The 20687-nt window shown below is 46.5% G+C and overlaps 6 protein-coding genes across 6 annotated transcripts; 4 read left to right on the top strand and 2 right to left on the bottom strand.

Annotated features, from left to right (window-relative positions):
- Nucleotides 1-80: 80 nt before the first annotated feature.
- Nucleotides 81-1167, top strand: TrAFT101_007730 (uncharacterized protein). Its single transcript, XM_024909996.2, has 2 exons — nucleotides 81-454; nucleotides 511-1167. Exon 2 carries the CDS (start codon nucleotides 798-800, stop codon nucleotides 1092-1094), a length of 297 nt encoding a protein of 98 aa, XP_024759166.2. The 5' UTR covers nucleotides 81-454; nucleotides 511-797; the 3' UTR covers nucleotides 1095-1167.
- A 932-nt stretch (nucleotides 1168-2099) lies between these two features.
- On the top strand, nucleotides 2100-3866 carry TrAFT101_007729 (uncharacterized protein; the record flags this gene model as incomplete). Its single annotated transcript, XM_024908426.2, has 4 exons — nucleotides 2100-2697; nucleotides 2752-3079; nucleotides 3174-3685; nucleotides 3760-3866. The coding sequence occupies 4 exons, from the start codon at nucleotides 2100-2102 to the stop codon at nucleotides 3864-3866; spliced, it is 1545 nt and encodes a 514-aa protein (XP_024759167.2).
- A 654-nt stretch (nucleotides 3867-4520) lies between these two features.
- TrAFT101_007728 (uncharacterized protein) lies at nucleotides 4521-7452 on the top strand (the record flags this gene model as incomplete). Its single annotated transcript, XM_066128129.1, has 3 exons — nucleotides 4521-6149; nucleotides 6198-7261; nucleotides 7356-7452. 3 exons carry the CDS (start codon nucleotides 4521-4523, stop codon nucleotides 7450-7452), a joined length of 2790 nt encoding a protein of 929 aa, XP_065984245.1.
- Nucleotides 7453-10999: 3547 nt separating this feature from the next.
- Nucleotides 11000-12932, bottom strand: TrAFT101_007727 (uncharacterized protein). The gene has a single exon (XM_024906848.2). It carries the CDS (start codon nucleotides 12773-12775, stop codon nucleotides 11375-11377), a length of 1401 nt encoding a protein of 466 aa, XP_024759171.2. The 5' UTR covers nucleotides 12776-12932; the 3' UTR covers nucleotides 11000-11374.
- A 642-nt stretch (nucleotides 12933-13574) lies between these two features.
- On the top strand, nucleotides 13575-15849 carry TrAFT101_007726 (uncharacterized protein). Its single transcript, XM_024904128.2, has 2 exons — nucleotides 13575-14908; nucleotides 14971-15849. Exons 1-2 carry the CDS (start codon nucleotides 13625-13627, stop codon nucleotides 15619-15621), a joined length of 1935 nt encoding a protein of 644 aa, XP_024759172.2. The 5' UTR covers nucleotides 13575-13624; the 3' UTR covers nucleotides 15622-15849.
- Nucleotides 15850-15943: 94 nt separating this feature from the next.
- TrAFT101_007725 (uncharacterized protein) lies at nucleotides 15944-17621 on the bottom strand. The gene is made up of 8 exons (XM_024901985.2): nucleotides 17376-17621; nucleotides 17218-17304; nucleotides 17015-17141; nucleotides 16821-16938; nucleotides 16566-16752; nucleotides 16335-16506; nucleotides 16127-16259; nucleotides 15944-16066 (listed from the first exon to the last, which is right to left on the bottom strand). Exons 1-8 carry the CDS (start codon nucleotides 17589-17591, stop codon nucleotides 16042-16044), a joined length of 1065 nt encoding a protein of 354 aa, XP_024759173.2. The 5' UTR covers nucleotides 17592-17621; the 3' UTR covers nucleotides 15944-16041.
- Between the last annotated feature and the right edge of the window lie 3066 nt (nucleotides 17622-20687).

The following is a 20687-nucleotide window of genomic DNA, read 5'->3' as shown; positions in this document are numbered from 1 at the left end:
CGCGAGGGGTTTAGCGGCCAACGGCATGGCTTGCATGGCGCTGGGGAACTTTTTCACCTGCCAACCCAACACAAGCCGTATCGTTGGCATCTTGCTGTTGAAAGTGGTCACGGGCGAATGAAGAGCTGCCTCGGTTCGAGACTATTTACGCCATTCCTGTTGTCAACTACGAGATGCTACTCCTCATTCTACGAGCTGTTTCTTGTCTGTGCCTGGCTGACACCCCTCTGTGCTAACGAATACTAGTCCGAGGTCGGTCTGCACACGAGCAGCGCAAATACAACGCTGGGGGCCACAGACTGCCAGCAGCCGCATCTCGAGTCGGCCTCGTATTTTTCGTTACCTACCGGGTACTCGCACAGATTATGCTGGTACAGAGCACTGCTGCTACCTGAGATTAGTGCTCACCTTGCTGCAATCACCGTCAAGGCGTTTCTTCATCTTCAGCGGCTATGTAGGTCGAGACCTCCATCACCGTATGCTACCCGTTAAAGATCTGACAAACATCAGAAAGCTAAACTGCAAGTGTCGCACATCTTCGGGCACGGACCGTCGAGCTTTCGCCTCGAGCCAAAGACCAAGTGCGGAACGTCGGAGCTTGGACACGTACCGCCAATTTCTAGCCTTTGGGCTTTGAGCTATTGGACACGATGTCAGCGCCAACGTCGCACTTCATTTGCAGCATCGCACAGACCACGGACGGTCCAACCTCTCCGGGAGCTTGATCCAGCCGGATCCCCTCGCAGGAAAGAGAGCTCTATCCAGACGAAACTGCGTCTTCGCTGCGTCCTTCTTCGATGCGTTCCAGCTGGAAACAAGCTTGCGCCGTGTCGTATCTAGCGCCCATTAGTGCGTGTGGAGAAGCGGCGGCGATGGGACCAAAATCGGCGATGGAGCCGGTGGTGCGTCTGGCCTGCAGTGACGATGATGCTCCCCGCCGTCCAACCGCAGTGGAGGGACCGTGTGTCTTGGCGAGTGGCTACCTGCTATCAGCGAGTGACTTCCCCGTACAGCCCGATGTGTCACTGGATGGTGGGTGGGATCGAGTTATGGGCCAGTGGCCAATTTACAAGGGATGGAATCTAAGATTCTGAGATGCAAGGGCAGTGGAGGATTTGCCTCCAGGCTCAAGCTGCGCCTCGCTTTGATTGCTGTGCTACGATGGTCTCTTAGAACGGAAATGCCTTATCTTCCAGTCTCCATTGCAATTAGAGAGCTGTCTTAAACTGTTGGTGACACGTTCATTCGCAGTCTTGACACCAGATCCAACAAGTAACGCAAACTTCACCGTATTACGGAGCTAAGTACGTCTTAATATGCTCATATCCATCATGAGCATTTCCCTCTCAGAAGCATCTACCTCCCTTTTACTACCAGAAAAAGATCTCAAATATTTACACCACCTGGCCAGAATGATTGGTGCTGTGCGACGCAATGGCCTTGCAAATTGTCGCACAAACTGATAAGTAGCCTGGCCTAGAAGAGATGATTGTCTCAAGTATGGGTAATTTCCCTAGACCCCCAAAATAAACAGGTCTACTATGTGTCGCCAACATGACGGAAGTTGATTTCATCCTCATACTATGCCCATCGCGTCGATTCTGTGTGCCACAAGATGACTTTGACCACTGGGTAGGTGTGCTATTATCTCCGGTAGTAGTCAACTTTTCGAGATGATCGGAATGATGGCAATGGGTGGCTATGGTCTATTTCGTCATACCGGGGCGTTACCATTGTCATGAATGATATACGCAGAAAGTTGAGATATAAATACAACACAGATTCTCTTGTCATTTTAATATAGGTATTTTCAATTATACTTCTTGATATGCAATTTCGACATCAATCTATCATCCAGGTGCCCCCTATCATGTCTTGCCTACTGAGACACAGGACAGGGAGCCATGTCTGTGGGCTGGCAAGCGATTCAAATAGCTATACGGAGTACAAGTCTCGCTGGTGATAAATAGCTAGTCAATGCCCTTCTATCTTAGTGTTTGTAATCTTTATTCTCTTGACGCCGTTGGAAGCTGGTTCGTGATATATCATCAGCTCTTCGGTGAAAGACACCTAATTTCAGGCTTCTATATCCAAATAAAATGGATCAGAAAGATGGAAAATCATCTGATAAGACGGAACTTGGGCATACGCTAGAATCGACAGGTTCTGAGAGCACGCAGCAAGCAGTAGAACTGACCCAGCTCAATCCTCAAGCTGTCCCTCGCGATATCGGGGCCTTTCAGATAATCGCCCTCGGCTTCAACATCCCCAACAGCTGGTTAGCCGTCGCAGTAGCATTTTCAACAGCCTTGACCGCAGGAGGTCCCGTCTCGCTGATATACGGCAACTTGGTCATCACCGCCATGTACGGCTCCGCAGCCGTCACTCTGGCCGAGCTTGCGAGCGTGTATCCTACCGCTGGGGGACAGTATCACTTTGCGAGCATCATGGCGCCGAAAAGGTTCAACAAGTCGATATCTTACGTCTGCGGCATGATAGCGACGGTTTCGTGGATCATATGCTCTGCTAGTGTCTGTAGTATTACCAGTTTGTGTATCGCTGCCATTGCTGAGTTTTATAATGGATTTCAGGCGAGCGCTTGGCAGCTGTTTCTCATTTCTCAAGCACTTAATGTGATATCGTTGCTGTATAACTTGTTCTTGCTGAAGAAGACGCATTGGATACATGATGCAGCTTGTAAGTCGCGTTCTCTACATGTGCATGGGAATATACTAATCTCGATTGATCAAGTCTTTCTTACCCTGGCTACATTCGTTTCCGTCTCTGTCGTTTGTCTCGCCCGAGGCGACAAGCAGTCTTCGACCTGGGTGTGGACCAGCTTTGAGTCTTCTTCAGGCTGGACGCCCGTTGTGTCCTTCTTCACAGGCCTCACTACTCATGCGTACATGTTTGGAGGTCTCGACGCCACGCTTCATCTTGCGGAAGAAACACTGGATGCTTCCAGAACGGTGCCAAAGGCGCTCATGTCCACAATCGGGATTGGATTCTTTTCTGGCTTTGTCTTTTCTGTGGCCATGGCTTATTGCCTCCCGAGTTTGGATGTTTTGGCGAATGACTTGTCAGTTATAAGAAAACTCCCTTCTTTTTTCTTCCTCCTATATAAGTGAGAAACGTATTTATGCTTTGGCTTACACAATGTGTACTTTTAACAGAGTACCCGTCTACAAACTATGGCGCATAGCTAGCAAATCCGACACCGCCGGCACTGTCTTCCTCATTATCATCATTATCCTCCTCACGTATATCATCGCCGCCACCCAGCAAACCACGTCTCGACTCCTCTGGGCCCTTGCCCGCGATCGCGGCCTCGTCTTCTCTTCTCAGTTCGCCAAACTATCTCCCAAGCTGGGCGACATCCCCATGGCGGCCCTCCTTCTCGACGCAGGGCTGATTTTTGTTTGCGGATGTATCAGTCTGGGTTCCTCAGCTGCGTTCAATGCCCTTGTCGGGGTGTTCTCCCTGATGCAGATGATTTCTTTTGCGATTCCTGCTGCATTGCTGATATATCGCCGGAGAAGTGAAAAAGTGCTTCCGAGAAAGAGGGCGTTTAAGGTCCCTGAGGTGGTGGGCTGGGCTTGTAATGTTGGGACGATTGTTGCGGCGGTTATCGAAACTATCTTTTTTACGTTTCCGACTCTTTTGCCTGTGACGGGCAGTAACATGAGTGAGTCGATTCCTTTTATTTGTTCTTCTGATGCTACTTATTATGAAAGACATGCTGATCTTGGGCCGTTATAGATTATGCTGCAGTGGTGTTAGCAATCATCGCAATCGTTATGGCTATTAACTGGTTCATATTTGCAAAAAAGCATTACCAGGGCCCTAGAATAGAATTCGCCCAGTAGATTGGCGCTGAAAATATATATCAACTCTTCGGTTAGATTAATTTTGGCAGCCTATGTCTTTGTATAGAATCCTACAAAGCGCACTAACACCTCCATCTCTTCTTCTCTGTTTTTCTGTTTTTCTTTTCGGGGGATCTGGATATCGTATTTATCCTTTTAGAGAACACACGTATACATAGAGAGTCTGACCTAAATATACCAGGGCAATGGCTATTAACCCATTTCATGATGTTCAGCCAGGTGTTAGTGGTGTTGCTGAGGCAATTTCCAGTACCACTATCTATATGTACATGCATTATCAATATTAATTAGAGCCAAGATAATGTCTAAGGCCGCAATACTTGTCTCAAGCTGAAGTACTTCATATGAAGCGTCCTAGAGGAATAGAGGGTTAGATTTTGAAAGAACACACGTAAGCTTGTGCATTGAATATTATGTAGCCTCTTTGGCCTATGCAGATGAGCAAGGAAGCACACTGAAGTATTTGATACCTAATTGGGTGTCCTCGAAGTGAGGGGTTAGGCAGATGTTGGGCAAATATGGCCCCAGTTATGCAATATACAAGTAATCAGTTCCTGCTGTCTCCAAGGCTTCGTGTCCAACGACCCGCATCAAGACATTTGACATTTTATGCTGTTTGGCATCTCAACCGCAATGAGTCAGGCGGTTTCCAACTCTCGCAGTGTTTTAAATAATGACTTTGGAAATAATGCCACATTGCATCTGGGCGATGTACATCATCACGTGTCAGATCAAGCAAACCAGTGCCTGAAGGACTTGCGATCAACTGATCCCCGCGATGATAAAACACGCATCCAAAACACAAAAGGTGGGCTGCTAAAAGATTCGTACCGCTGGATCCTTGAAAATGAGAATTTCCAAGATTGGCGCAATAATGCGCAGAACAGAATACTTTGGATCAAGGGCAATCCAGGCAAGGGAAAGACAATGCTGCTCTGTGGCATAATCGATGAATTGATGCCAATGACGAAGCTGGCACAGCCGATTGATCAAAATAACAACACCATCCTCCTATCATACTTCTTCTGCCAGGGCACTGACGCACGCATCAATAACGCAACCGCTGTACTACGTGGCCTTATATATCTCATCCTTGTTCAGGAACCTTCGCTTATATCTCATGTTCAGACAAGGTATAAGCATGCAGGCAAAGACCTCTTTTCAGATGTAAATGCATGGGTAGCCTTGTCTGAGACCTTTGTGGCTATTCTACAAGACTCAAAAGTGAAGGAAATAATATTGATCATCGATGCACTAGACGAGTGCGAGACAGACTTGCCCAAGCTCTTAGATGCCGTTGCACAACAACTCTCATTTCCCCACGTTAAATGTATTATATCTAGTCGGAACATACCCAGCATCCAGCAGCGACTCGAGTCACATATACCTCAGGGCATACTTAGCCTCGAGCTTAAAGAAAATGCGTCGTGTGTATCCGAGGCCGTGGATGCATACATCAAACACAGAGTATCAAGATTACGTTCAATACAGAATAACAACGGCCTCCAAGATCAATTACGCAAGTTGATTCAACAAAAAGCAAAGGGCACATTTTTATGGGTATCTCTAGTGATGAAAGACCTTGAAGAGGTTCAAGAATGGGACGTAATGGAGGTTGTTGATGATATGCCAATGGACTTGGCAGCACTGTACAAACGGATGATAAACCAAATCTACAGTCTACCGGGAAGAAATAAAAAGATTTGCAAAAGTCTACTTTCAGCAATACTCACAACATACTATCCACTCGGCTTGGCTGAAATAGGAGTCCTCGCTGGCATGCCAGACAAGATTTCGGCGAACCTCGAATCCATTACCAAGCTTGTACTAATGTGTGGTTCATTTCTCACTCTGAGCGAAGACCACGTCTACTTTATCCATCAATCAGCAAAGGATTTTTTGTCCGCAGAGATATATTCGACTGACGTCGCCCAAAGGCATTTGGATGTGTTCAAGCGATCAGTCACAGCCATATCAAAGCTATCAAAAAATATATATTGCCTTACAGACTTTGGACCTAGGCCAAAAGATATCCAAGCGCCTAACCCAAATCCTCTAGCTTCGATGAAATACTCATGCTTTTATTGGGCTTATCATCTTTGCGATACATGCAGCGCAAGCTCTCAGTATGAAGCCCAGCTACTACTCCATGAGACGTTGGAGCCTTTTTTGAAGAACCATCTCCTCCGATGGATAGAAAGTCTATCTCTGCTTGACGGGCTTTTAGAAGGCTTGCGTTCCATACGAAAGCTTCTCCATGAGGTACGTGCTTGGGGTCTGAAACTATACGGAGATGCTAACGGCTAGTAGCTACCACATAATAAAAATACTCAGCTCTCAGGGCTTCTAAGCACCATAGAAAAATTTATGCTTCGCAATGGGGCGCTCATTGCCGAATCACCGCTCCAGGTATACGGTTCTGCTCTTATATTTAGTCCAATGCATGATCAAGTCAAAGCAACCCAATGGAATGAGAGACTCTCTTTTGTAAAAGATATTCAAGGCATTAGAACAGACGCCTTCTTGCAGACTCTTAAGGGCCACAACGATGAAGTTACGGCTCTCGCATTTTCGCCCAATGGTGAGACGCTGGCCTCAAAGTCTGTGGACAAAACACTACGTTGCTGGGATATTGCAACAGGAGCGCTTAAACGGACAATTCAATGTCATGATGATGAGGTTTCAGCCATTGCGTTTTCGCCAGATAATAGAGTGCTTCTGCTTGCCACCTATGGAAATCCAATGCTAGGAATGGATACTAAAAGAAGCGAGAAAGAAATTGCAAAAGGCGACGACTATTGGATAACATATATTCCATTATCGCCAGACAGTGGGATGCCAGAGGCAGTCCGTGGCAACCGTATGGTGCGGCTGAATGGGCGCTCGCCGGTGAATGAGGGTTATTGTAATGTCACTGCTTTCACGTTCTCATCAGATTGTAAGACACTGGCATCAGGATCGAACTCTGGATTGATTCAACTATGGGATGCGACAACAGGCATATGTCGACAAACAGTCAAAGGTCATGATTACAGAGTAAGAGCCATTGCGATCTCGCCAGACGGTAGCAAACTAGCATCAGGATGCAGGCAAAAATTACGACTATGCGATGCAGCAACGGGTGCACCCCTCAAAGAATTTCATTGGCAGGATGAGCGACTAAGAGCTATTGTGTTTTGTCAAGATAGTAAAAAGCTCCTATTAGGAATTGGGTTGGGTAGCAGCAAATTATACGATCCGGCTATGGGCACTCTTGTGCCAACTTCTATGGGCGAGCTCAATTCAGTAATAGCGATCTCACCAGACAATAAGATACTGGCATCAGCAAGTGTCGAAATGCGGTTATGGGACGCGACAATGGGCATGCAAGAGAAGTATGAATCCGATCGTCTTGCCGATGCATATAGGGTAATTTCGTCGTCACTAGATGGCAGGACAGTGGCATGTGCAAGATCTAATACAGTGCAGATATGGGATACTGCGACAGGGGAGTGCTGGCGAACAATCGAGGACTATTGGCCAGGGGCTACGACCGGGCAAGAAGGCGAGGAAGACTATTGCTTAGTGCATACCGCCATTGCATTCTCAGTGAATGGTAAGATCTTAGCATTAGGATCAAGCGGTGATCTAGAGCTTTCACGATCAGAATGGCCGTGTAAAATACAGGCATGGAATATAGCGGCTGAGGAGCGCACCTACCGGAGAACCCTGCACGGCAGGTATGGTGCTGTGTCAGTAATTGCATTCTCACCAAATGGCAACAGGTTGGCGGTGGGATTCAAGTTTGGAAAAATAATGCTATTGGACATAGAAACAGACGAGTGCGTGTGGGAGAATAATCGTCGCGGCTTAAATGTACTCCAATCCTTGGCCTTCTTCCCTGACAGCAGCATGCTGGCGTCGGCACATTGCGTGCCATTCAATGCTAAGACCTGCGAAATAGATTTATGGGATACAACAACGGGATCGCATCGAAAGACATGCGGGCTGGATATTCCAGACAAGATGTGTAGTTCTATCATGTTCTCGCCAGATGGCCGATATCTTTACATAGGGCATCAATACAAGGTGAGATTGTTCCAGGAAGATGAAATGATTCTGAGTCCAGACGCAGACCTCTCAAGGTCCATGCAAGATCAAGGTATTTCAGTCACCGATGGGTGGATTACGAAAGATGGAAGGCGCCTGCTTTGGGTTCCTCGAGAATATAGGACCATATGTGCATTCGTGTATGGCAATACAGTTGTGCTTGGACAAAAATCTGGCATATCATTTATATGGTTGAATTTATGAGATTCTGCTTACCCGAGCATCAGAAAAGGAAATAACGTGGCCGGTTGTAACGCGGCTTGCGATTATTTTTTGATATATGAGACTTCGCGTGTCTTTTTTCCAATGTATATATAGTATATGACAAGAGACTGCCCTCGTAGAATTTGAATCAAATTCCTTCATACTATTCAATCTTTTGTTTATTAGTGTACTCATATATCAGACAAGTCCAACTCCAGACAATCCACTGGATTCGCATAAAAACACCCCCCTAGTTTCTCAATTGCCTTACACCTCTCCTCCATAGTATATGCATTTTGAATGATAGCAGCGCCTTTTTCATCTGCCCCTTGTCTTGTTGTGCTCAAAACCCACACCCCGCCTCCAGCTTCCCAGCCAACTCTCAAAAAGCGACCATCTTCTCCCTTGGGTGACGTGAAATATGCCATGTCATAAGCATCTTCGCTCTTCCACCAAGTGGCACCTAGCTGTCGCACTATAGATATAACTGAATCAGTGCCTCCCTTCTTCATGCTACTGTTATATAGCAATATGATCGCTATAAGCCTCAGTGAAGTGATTCTTACTCTTATTACAGTGCGCTTCTTCTTCGGCTGCTGCATCGGGACCGGACGGACGCGGCGTATTGTGGAATCGATCCAGTCCCAGGAAGTCAAGCTCGACGCCTAAGCAGCGTTCCAGGATGTAGACACCACCTTTGGCGGGCCACCCTGTTACTTGCACACCAGGGCCTCTAAAAAACTCAACTCTGAATTGATCCAGCTGTTCTTCTTCAGACAAGCAATCCGTGTCTGGTCCACAGTAGGGTCCCCATGCTACATGCAATTTTTTCTCGGTCATGTCCGTTGGCTGTATTTTTTTTTTTTCTTTGTCGAATGCTAGAGCGCAAACGATCGTTGTATGAAAAGGGTTGTGGCTAAAACAAATGGCTTCAATTATGGTCTTGTAATTATTGCTTCCGTTTATTTTTTTAATTGGGGGCAAATTGAGAGAGATAAAGCAAGGAGTGTTGAGCGGGGATATACATATATATAAAGCACTTGTGGCCTCTCAATGTTGTTGGTCCTCCTTTCTCGACGTCAGCTAGCCCAGTCGGGTACAGCAGCCGACTACGGCAAGCAATTATGCTGACCATTTTTTCGTTTCATTACAAACCCGGTTCAAAATGGACTTGTTGCAGGGTGAAACAAAGGCTGAAGTCTCAGTTTTCATGGGGAAGTAATGACGAAGAGAAATCGGGAAACCTTTCGCATACGCTGCTTTATTACTTGGGATTATATGAAGATTGTACAAAATAACATTTTAAATAACAATTTGAGAGCCATAAGCAAAGAGACTCTCCCACCCGGCCATCTCACCTTGTGTGATTGATAGAAGCTTTGTCATTTATGTGAAGATATTCTTCTAGTCCATCAAAGACTCTTACTTGGGGCAGCATGCAACATGTGCCTAGTAATCAGCAGCCAAACTATAATTACCCTAGAATGGGTCTAAAAAAAAAACCCATGGGCCGTACAACGGCATCGGATATCCTTTACACTGATTGGCCGCGGTCTGATACGTCGTTTTTGCATGCTCTATGCTTATCTGCGGCGCTAGAGCCGTATCGTAGAATTTTTTCTCACTTGTCGAACATCGGTAGATCTTGGCTAGGCCATCGAAGCACCCTGGAGTTTCGGCGAATCAATTGCCAGTTTTCTCAGGTTCACACGTGTGATACCCCTGATATCGGATGTCTTGAAGTTCAAAGACTCTCTATCCTGTAGCCTCTATCGCCATCGGATATGATCGAAATCTCAGAACATCAAAGACTCCTCAGCTGAGGGTCACGATATGTGGCCATACAGTCTAACAAGGCTGTTCTTTGTAACAAGATACCCTCATCCAACAACAGCATTACATTTCAAAGCATCGAAATAGCGTCACATTATAAAAAAGAGACACAGCAGGGAGTATGTCCAGCCCTCCATCCACGAATCCCGCGTGCAAAGCCATGGGAATCAGAACGAATAGAGAGACCAGTTTGCAATTATATTTTATCTGGGGCATGATTGACGCTGCGATTTATCCATTGATGAGGGACTCGAGCAACACGGGTATAAATTTCAGATCATGCCTGCCGCACGAAGAAAAAGAAAAGAAAAAGAAGAGCTTCGCTCTAGCGCGGCGAGCGAAGAATTTATACGCCTCCAGAGCGTGGGCCTCGAAATTTCTGTCGCGCTTAGTCATCGGCGCGCTTGTTTGGTTAGAATGGCCCACACTTTAGCGCGGGTTTCCACTAGGCCATCCTGGGAACGAATTGAATTGTCCTAGTACTTCAATGTCCAAGTCCATTTGTTGCAAAAGAAGTCTGGCAGCCAGATAACGATGCCTACCATATGCCGTTCAACAATATTAGGTTGTGCTTTCCGTATAGGTTTATCATATTATAGTAGGCCCTTAAGTATAAGATCCACAGGGATGGCGCAAGATGCCCAAGCCCCGAGAATATTACAAACGAAATCCCTAGCAGTATGAGAGTCACTTTTGGCTTGTGACGAATAGCAACTTGCACTTGACACTATAAACCCAGAGTATATTTAGCAGCAGAAATACTAAAACTTTAAATAATTGGCCTTTTCTTCCTATTAAGCTAGGTATATACAATAAAAGCCGTTGGCAGTTTGGTATGTACACCCAAATAACTAAAATACTAAATACAAAAACGCTCAATGTGGTATCTCAAAAATATCAATGCTGTCATAATAATGCTGAACCGCCCAAATAACTTCACATTGCAACCATGCCCACCTAGAATTCGAAAAGAGTCTGACAAAAGACTCGGCCAAGACTGCACCAGGGAAGCGCCGTTGTTTTCTCTAAGCTGCGCCGCTGCACCCAGCCCTGCCAGGATAACGACCATGCTCTCGGAAATTTACAACTTGATTGGCACTGCTTGAACTACGCCGCTGCACCCAGAACCCTGCCAGGATAACGACCATGTTCTGCGTTTAGACACGAACGTCTTCCTTTCATCAAGCTACGCCGCTGCACCCGGCCCTGCCAGGATAACGACCATGCTCTCGGTCAGAACGCCGCGTCAATGTTTCTTTCGACCTAACCGCTGCACCCAGCCCTGCCAGGATAACGGCCATGATCTCAGAAACTCCCAACAGCCTCGTGTCCCAGTCTTTGTCTTCTTTTTTCAAGCCTCACTAGGTCGTACGTGGCTTGCCCGAGGAATCCAGTTCCCAAAGCGTAGATGATTTGGCTCTCCTCGAAGACCTTGTGTTTAGAGTATTTCGAAAAGATTTTGCGCGCGGATTTGGTGATGTGGACTTTTGCTTTCGCCGTTTGCCCCCGCCCTTGTTGCTTTCTGGAGCTTGCCCTTCCAGTAATTTTTCTGAACTTCCCCGAGCTAAAAGACTTGCTGATCCATCTTCCGTAGAGCTAGTAAGCGGAGCAGAATATGATGGGCGTGGCGGACTCTCTATTTTCTGGCGCTTATATCCATTATCTTCTTCGTCTTCGTCAGGCCTGCATCTTTTCCGTGATACGCTCCCGTCTGCGACTTGTCTTGTAGGAGAAGAGGCGCGAGTAGTGCGGGAGGTCGGAGAGGTTTCGGTTTGTGCAAGAGTATTCTCTAGTCTTCGACGTTTAGGCTCATGGGTGCTGATGTCTTCATCGTCGTCGTCAAATCGGACCCTCTTCTTAGCCGAATTCAAACTTCTTTTAGATGAAGTACTTGATCGCCTTCCCAGCCCATCTTGTGTCGCCGCAGTCTCATTTTCCTCCTCCAAGTCCTGTGAGTCGTTTGATATGAGTGATGGAACCTGCTGCATCGAAGGGGTATCGTCGTCGGAATCGAGGGTATGAGACTCGGCACCGTTAGATATGGGTGTCAAAGTATCGAAATTTGTTCTTATGAAGGTATTGTTCTCCTCGTAGCGCTTTCGCCCAGCCTGATGTTCCTTTTGAATCTCATAACTCCAGTCTATATCATGAGGAAGCTGAGAGCTCCACTCATCCTCTTCAGGAAGCTTTCCAGTACGGAGATATTCTTCATATTCGGGGTCGGCAGAGGGGCTTCGGCTTATCTCCCTAATAAGAGTCTCCGTCTCATCTTCCATGAATATTTGCTCTGTTTCTTGAAGAGGGTGTTCTTCTGTAGAGTTATGTGCCTCCACGACTATTTTTGTAGGTTCCATATCCGCTTTCTGTTCGAAGACATAGCCATTTAATACTCTGACAAAGTGCTCGAGGCAGCCGAGAGTGTTCGCATCAGAAGTTTCGATATGAGCGGCGCGAGGTGTGGAGCTCCTCTCAATATTCCAGTACATCCTGCTCAACAAGGACTGGAGTTCTCGAAGTCGTCGCTCGTTCACTTGCTCGAATTTCCGCTCAAAGTCTTCCTTACTCGTGGAATCCTTTGCTACCGCCATGGCGATTCTGAAATATTCGACTTTGTCAAAGATTGGGATGCGAAACGTATTGAAGCGCTGCCAGTATTCCCCCCAGAGATGATCAGGGCTGCGCATGCCCGAATGAGCAGCCTGGGACCATTCTGTGTTTTTTGTGTCCTCGTTGCCCGGATATGGCGCATCGAACCGGACCATGGTCGGTATATCCTGAGTTTATCGCTAGACTCGCAGTCGCTGTCGGCTTGTGACGATGTGTGCCTGCTTCTCATCGAGCCAGGAGCGTTTCCGATGGTCGTTTTGGATAGCTACAGAGTTCGTTTGTGGTTGTGCTGAGATGAGGCGTGACAGCAATCCTAGGCTGAATCGCAGCCTGGGCTCTTAGTCAGCCCATTTAATGCTATGGGTAGTGGAGCACGTTGTAGCGCGAGAGGGGGCGTGACAAGCTCTGGCTAATTGCGTGTCGGCACTTGTTCAAAGAGCATCGATAAAGCGCAGCGAATCACGCAAAAACTGAACACTGCACGGAGTACAAGGCGTTCCGCGTGACTTGAGCAGCTCTCTATTGGCGATTGGCGAGCCGGGATTCATATTTTGTATTTTATTAGGCAGTGCTCCGTACTAGTAGTACCTATATGTTCTGCGCATCGTATAGCAAACTCTCATCTCTGCGACTCAGTGCGAAATAGCGCCGTACTCACTGCGGCTTCTGGCGAGGAACTGCCCGTTTTTAGTGCCCGACGGGGCACCAGATAGCGCCTCAAGCTGTTATGGCGTCTCGTTCTATGGAGCATCACAGGGACGCTGCAAGTGGGCCTAGCTGCTGACCCCGGCGCGTTGTGCTGCCTGTGTTCAGCACTCGTTCACAGCGTGTTCAGGTACTTGTAAGATAGAGGTCGCCGGCGTCTGCGTATTTTTACTGCGCGGATGAAACGCCTTGATTGACTTGAGCTTGAATCCTTGAAACCGTCAATTTTACAGAATATACCGAGTTAACCCTCTCATCTCAACCATATCAACGCATCCCAGGCTTGCTGAGCTTGCAGCATGTCTGAGCTCAACAATGAGTCAATCAGGTCGGCTTCTTTTGTCACCGCCCGGTCGCATATCAGCGCCTCCCATTCTCATTCCTCCCAATGGCTGTCGACTCAGATAGAGCCTCGCGCTATAGCGGCAGCCTCAGCGCTGGGGGCTCAAAAGCGTCTTCTGACATCGTCTCAGCCTAGTTTCGGCTCGGTGACGCAGATAGAGCCACGCGTTGTTGCTTATGAAGCAGCGCTGGCTCTCAAAAGAGACCGTGAGGCTGAGAGATTGGCTTCAAAAGCTCCAACCACCAAGAAGATAGCTACGCTGCTTACTAGAGCTTTGCCCGATGTGCCAGATGCTCGAATGATTGTAGCATCGACTCGCTTTCCCAATGACTCAAGCCAGAATTCATCCATTATACCCCTCTCATACAAGGCCAAGGATAGGGTGACGTTTGGTGTTGTCCAGCAAGCTCAGGATGTGGATTTGGTTTTGCGATTACCATTGGATAATGTCGACACAGTAGTTGGCACTGACGTAGAATGTCAGATTGTCTACGATCCTGGGAGTGATGACTGCCTTTTGGTAAACTATACAAAACCGCAACTACGCTTGACAAACTTTAGTTCCTCTTCGACTCTTCAGATATCTGTCAAGGAGAAGGGCAGTCATTTAGTCCAACCTGGCATGTGGAGAATATCTATAGTCAGCGATGACCAAGATCCTGAAGAGTATCATCTTGCTGAGTTTTGGCTTCTCGGGAGACGATTTGATGTCTCAATTCACACAGCAAATAACTCATTGGAAACAAAGCGAGGCATGGACGATGACGCTGAAGGGAATATCAGCAAGAGACAAAAACGATATCATGATATCGCGGAAACTGCCTCCATTCAGCTCATAAATAATTCGAATACAGAGTCAAAACCTATCACTACTGCTACCAAAAGGACTGATGCCCACAATCCAGCTCCATCATCCTCTACCCGAAGGATTTCCGACAAAGCTTCCGTCCCGCTTCTAGATCTCGTCGACGGAGAAACAGCTGTCATACGGGCTCTGCGAGATAGGACAGACTGGTCTCAATCGCTATCTGCAGCAAAAGGACCAGCCAGGTATCAACTACGGCGAGTTAAACAGATTGCAGTTACAGCATCTGCGGCTGTCTTTACATGCGAACACTCTGCTGTGACCGAACCCGTAGTTGCAAAAGTCCTTCAATGCAAGAAAGATTTGCCTCATAGTCTCAGAACTTCTACGCTATTATGGAAAAGAGAAAAAGCCACCCTTGAGAAGCTAAAACATGTAAGTCATACCGCAGTTTCTTGTTTCCGATGTACTTGCAGTTCTCTTCTAATCTAGCGCAGAGGAACGTTATATCGCTAAAGGCATTCGATGGTCGCATGTTTGCAATGTATCTAGAGCCTCTCCCACCATCCCTTTATCGAGGGCTGGAAGCAAAAATGTCATTATCCGACATCTCTACAATACTGTACAATATTTCATCCGCTTTGGTGTACCTAAAGACAGTGCCAATCATCCATAACGACATCAAGCCACGCAATATTACCTACTCCCCTCGTCGTGGCGCTGTTCTTATCGATTTTGGATTGGCTACAAGTGCCAATGAATGGAACGCGGGAGGCACACCTTGGTACCTCCCTCCAGACCTCCTCGACTACAATTCACGTGGATCACCAGGAGACATATGGGCATTAGGCATTACAATGCTCTACTTGCTTGGTAGGATCAAGTATCCCGAAAACAATAAGCCCGGCTGGCTGATGCGCGAACTAAACCACAATGGAAACTCACGAAAACGAATGGAAGACTGGCTACAGTATATCTTGACGGTTAGAGCTAGGTTAAGTCCAGTGAATATGGGCACCGGGAGAAACAAGCTCGAACATATTGTGTTCAATATGCTTGAGAGCGATAGTGATCTGCGTATCAATGCGGAGAATATCATTTCTACCCTCGATACATCAATGGGAACTCCACTACTGCTAGGGGCTTAACATACGTGGGTGTTGGTTAATGAGTTGAGTACATGTACTTTCGTACATCGCAAAGTTGTAATAACCACGTTGGATATAGGATTAGAGATCTCTTGGAGAAGAGAATTAAGAAACGGACAGAATATAGATACCCACCGCTTCTTAGAATGGCTGAAAACTCTTAAAATAACCATATCATTTTTCTGTAGCCCATTAGATGATGGGTATGTCAGCCCCCTGTGGATACTCCCTGTGGATACTCAATCGGCGGCTTTTCTTTTACTCATGGTTCCAAGCACTGAAAATAGCAAATATATACTGATATAATATATGAATTGGATGTAAATAAATTTGAAAAGTAGTTTATAAGTTTCATGTCAATCTTTGCACGCTCACATTGATACCTCAGAGATATACGCCTCAAGATACCCCATTATTCCGTTACGAGCTTGTCTTATGCTCCCAGCTAAATAATTATGAATTAGCTCAAACAGTATTCCTTGAGATATTTGGCGGATCAACTCACATATCCAAGAATAGTTTCCAAAGGATGGAAAACAGCAGTCCTTGAAGACCATTGCTCAAGATGCGCGTAGGCAGCCCTCGCCCAAGCAACCCCGAGATTCCGTCCTCTCTGATTACCAGTTGCACAGCCTCGGCTATAAGTGTAATTAGTTTGAACGTTCTCTCAAAAGATTTTTTTTTTCTCCCTGAGCAAATTTAAAGCCACTTACTGTATGAGACTTTGGTGTCATTGACCTGTCGGTAAGTCTTCACTACCCTCAGAGAGTTGGAAACTGAGTCGGATATTATCGATGCGACGAATCCGATGAAGGCCAACCGCAGCAGCCATAGGAAAAGCTCAGTCTTTGGTGGCTCTGGGATGGTCTCCGTCAACAAGTTATACTGTAGCAAATGTGAGCGCGTAATTCATCTCTCATGTCCTAGGTAGGCTCAAGCCTTACGGTCGCAAACCAGGGGTAATGTCCAACAAATGTCGCTCCCGCAGTGGCAAAAGCCCCCCACCACAGAGTGCCGACCCCATGTTCTTTGATGCGTTGGCGAAGCAGGGCAGTCCCGCCGGCACCTTGGGCCTGAAGAGTCGTTTTGAGGGTATCGACGGGAGTGAGGATCATGCGGAAAGCAGCAGCACTTAACGCAGCGTATATTAGCAACAATAATCTTGTGAAATATTAGACAGGAGCCAGGTGTGAGTATACCAAAGAGAGGCAAAGACAGTCTTTCCGAGCGAAGGCAAGTGACTCAGATAAGAGTTGGACTGCAGAAGTGCCAAGATGCCGGCGTTGGCCGCCGTGTCTCCAAATCTTGCTACAGGTCCTGTAGATGATCGAATATTAGACATTACCCAACAAGATATAATAATGCTGTCAGTAAGATATAGAACATTGCTCACCTTGTATAAGTGCGGCTCCGATACCCGAATAGTACCGACCGAACCCGCCATCAGCATAAAGCTTCTGTGTTGCAACAGCGAATGAGGTTCCAAAGCGATATTGATAGTTCATAATCGTTCTCAGCGGCTAAATGAAAGCGACAGATGTTCAGCCCTGGCCAAGTGGTGGATGAGGAAGAAGGTGAGAGTAAGTGAGATAATACCATGAGCAGTAGAACTTGTAAGAACATCGCCGCTGCACCAGACAAGCCGCCACCAAGAGCTTTCTTGAGTGCTTCATTCAAATCAAACTAAACAATACCAGTTAGAATACAGACTCGAAGAAAAAGCAGGTGAGAAGATATCGTTTAGCAGCACTGACATTGACATCGCCATCTGCGTCAATCCAGCCCTTGATAAAAACTGCAAGGACAAGGGCCGCAGCAATAACCCAAAACGCTCTCCATAGGTACCATCGCGCTGACCTCTTTTTATTTTCTTGCTGATCTGGATGAGATTGGCGCGACTGCTCTCCTACCAGCAAGGGCGTGCTTTCAGTAAGTCCCGCCTGGGTCTCAACATCATTCTCGAGCGTCATGACGCCAGCTTGCACGCGCGCCGCGATAATATCTGGATCAGTTTCAAATTAAGACTAATAGGCAGCCAGAACGTCTAGATAATGAGAAATCTATGTAGCTCTCGAGAGCGACCGAGAGCTTGCTAAAGCTTCCCCCGTCTCAGAAGGGCAGGCAAGTGACCCATCTTGTCAGTCAGCAAGGGAGGGCGAGACTACATCTGGCGAATTAGACAACCCCTCCGGATTGGTCATCACCGACACGCAAATGGAGATGAGAATTGCGAGATCACTATCGGCAGTCGTAGCGGCCGGCCCGGCTCCGGATATAACCCCAGCTCTAGCCTCTCGTTGTTTAAGCCCGCTGTGGCAGCGCAACCATTGTTCGATCTACGTGGAACATTATAGACGAGCATTTGGGTTTGGATTTACCTGTTTCTTGATCTACTGTGCATGCAGCGCTACTAATAGTACATGGGCATGGTGTGAAGAGGAGCCGTATATACAGTATCGAGAGTTAACTAGACACAGCCAAGTGCTAATTCTACATGTATTGCATCTAGATATTACCAGCTCATGCATACCAGCTGTCACTACTAGTTTTGGAACTCCATCTCAAAATCCTACAAATATCACGGACGACTTTCCCGGAGCCGTAACACAACTTTGGGACACATCCGATTGGTCCGATCGAGTCTGCATCGTGCCCTTGCCCCGAATTAAGCTCGCCGCATGAGGGTATCCCTGTCATTAGAATCTACATTGTACTTGGCCGTGATTTTAACTGCAGAGTCCTCTGGTAGTCTTTTGTAGTGATGGCATAATAATCCGTTGAAATACGGCCACATAGCTCAATAACATCTTGTCTAACTACCCTGTATTATCGTACACATAAGAAAGCGCATGTTATGCCGCACGCCAAAGTGTTGATGATTTTCTCACTCTACTTGCATTATCTAGATCACCTATTAGATCCTGTAAACAGTAACACTATAAATCATCTCTTACCATTCTGTCCAACAGCAGCACCGTACAGGGTATGCTTCCCATGCTAAAGCAGTGTGGATATGAAGCTATATGCAATAATGTTTCTATAAGAGACCTATATATGCTGGTGCAAGGTTAAATATTGACTTGGTGCGCCGATATTTGTAGATGTATTGGTCTATTGGCTCGATTGGCACACTTTCTAATCTTGTTGCACTAGGATATAGTCTTGTGCCATTCACTTAGGAGTTTATGAAGGGATAATCTTTCCTAGAAGGCTCTTTCACTGATAAAGACAGCAAGATAATGTCGGATACAGTACCCGAGCTCACGATACCATCCATGGTGTTGACGTATCTTAATTTCCTTAGATAATCTCTACCTGTACGTTAAAAGTTTCATGGATATAAGGCTAAGCGCGCGGAAAATAATCCGGAGTTGCTCAGCCTCGCCGAACTAGGAACACAGCCCGAAGTACTATTGGAATCAGTACTGCCTGCTGCTCGAATACGAGACTTACAACATCAAGGCTCATCGAAATACAATAATAGCCAAGACCCACTCTTGGTGCAATCCCAGCTTTTCTTTCCGCTGGTACAACCATAGCCGCATGCAACTGATGGACATTGGAGGTCATTTTATGGCATTTGAGAAACTTTAGGCTGATAGTTCATGTTGGGCTAGAGTCAGTATAATGCCTCATGTTTTCCATATTCCTACGCTTGCAGTGTTTTGCGCTTATGTCTCTTATCTGATGTGGATCGGCATCGTGTAAGTGCCCTTGTAATACGACGTGCATGCAGCTCAACAGCAAGGCGTAGACGCTACTGGTGGAATTGAGTTTTGAGTTGTTATGCATAAATTGTGTATTTAGTAAACTCTTTAAGAATCGAAGGGACAAAAATTAGTATCTGGTGGGCTTAGAGCACCGTCGTCGTCATGCAATTGAGGAGAGCATACGTGGCCTGCAAAATATTTCTTACCCATTTCGGCTCGTACAGCTTTTAGTGTTGCCTAATAGTACATATACCAGTAGTAACCGATATCAAATGGTTTATATCGATCTAAGAGGTGGAAGTTGAATTCAGCAGGACTAAAAAATACCGACCGCTTCACAGATTGGCATCCTGTTATCAACATGGATGTTGCAGCCCTCACTGTGGTAGTCTGGAAGCTATTGAGCGTGGCGCTTATTTTCGTTTTCTTTCTGCTTTCTCTTATCCTATTGTTGTTCTCATCGGCTACTCCTGTCACTCCGGCAATACAAGGCGGTGCGCGAATATAAGCGTGATGGAGACGCTCTGGATCAAGATCTGTTCGCGGCCCGCAGATCTTAGCAGATCGCACCAAGATCAGAATCAAGTTTTATTCCCAGCTGCAACTTAATGAGATCAAATTACCATCTTATATTACTGCGCTGGTAATATACTGTTTAATATTACCGTACTGATAGCAATGAGGGACTGAGATTTGATGCCTATTGCTGTTTGTCATGGCGCTGTGTGCATTCTATATGATTTGATCAATTTCTCTTCTCTTCATGCCTTGCCGCAAACCAGACGTTCGGTGAACAATGAATGAGAAACATCACAATGAGAGAGCCTACCGTTATTACATCCTTGCCCCTGTGGCTATAGGGCTGTAGGACCATTGGCATCTGAGGACATACATGTATCAAGCAACCAGCCCTCAAATACAAACGTGCGGGCGACGATCTTGCGAATTGGTCTTTACAAAAGCTCGATACCTGTAGAGAGAAATTCAACAATGACGACGAATGCGACGGCAGCGACCCCAGAGTTGTGACAGCTTGCGTGAACGCGCACCAAAGGTTTACAAGCCTGCCTGGGCGTGGGCCGTTGAGTTGTTGACACCAGGTGGAGAGATGTTAGGTTCTAAGATTTCTTATCAGCCGTTAATTCGATTTGCAGAGAATTCATATAGCGCTTGAAGCCAAGTTGCGGAGGTTTGAAAGTTTGGGATAGAGTATGCTCTCTAGGGACTTGCAAGCTGGCTAACATACAGTGGAGGCTGTAAGACAGCAATATATATGTATATACATGTGCTTTCTTTGTTATAACATTCTATCCAACTTAGAATATGGCATAGTTTTTCTTAAATATTATTTGTTTG

This window comes from Trichoderma asperellum, chromosome 4 (assembly GCF_020647865.1).
Source record: "Trichoderma asperellum chromosome 4, complete sequence".
Classification (NCBI taxonomy): domain Eukaryota; kingdom Fungi; phylum Ascomycota; class Sordariomycetes; order Hypocreales; family Hypocreaceae; genus Trichoderma; species Trichoderma asperellum.
This window is presented reverse-complemented; position numbering and strand designations above follow the sequence as displayed.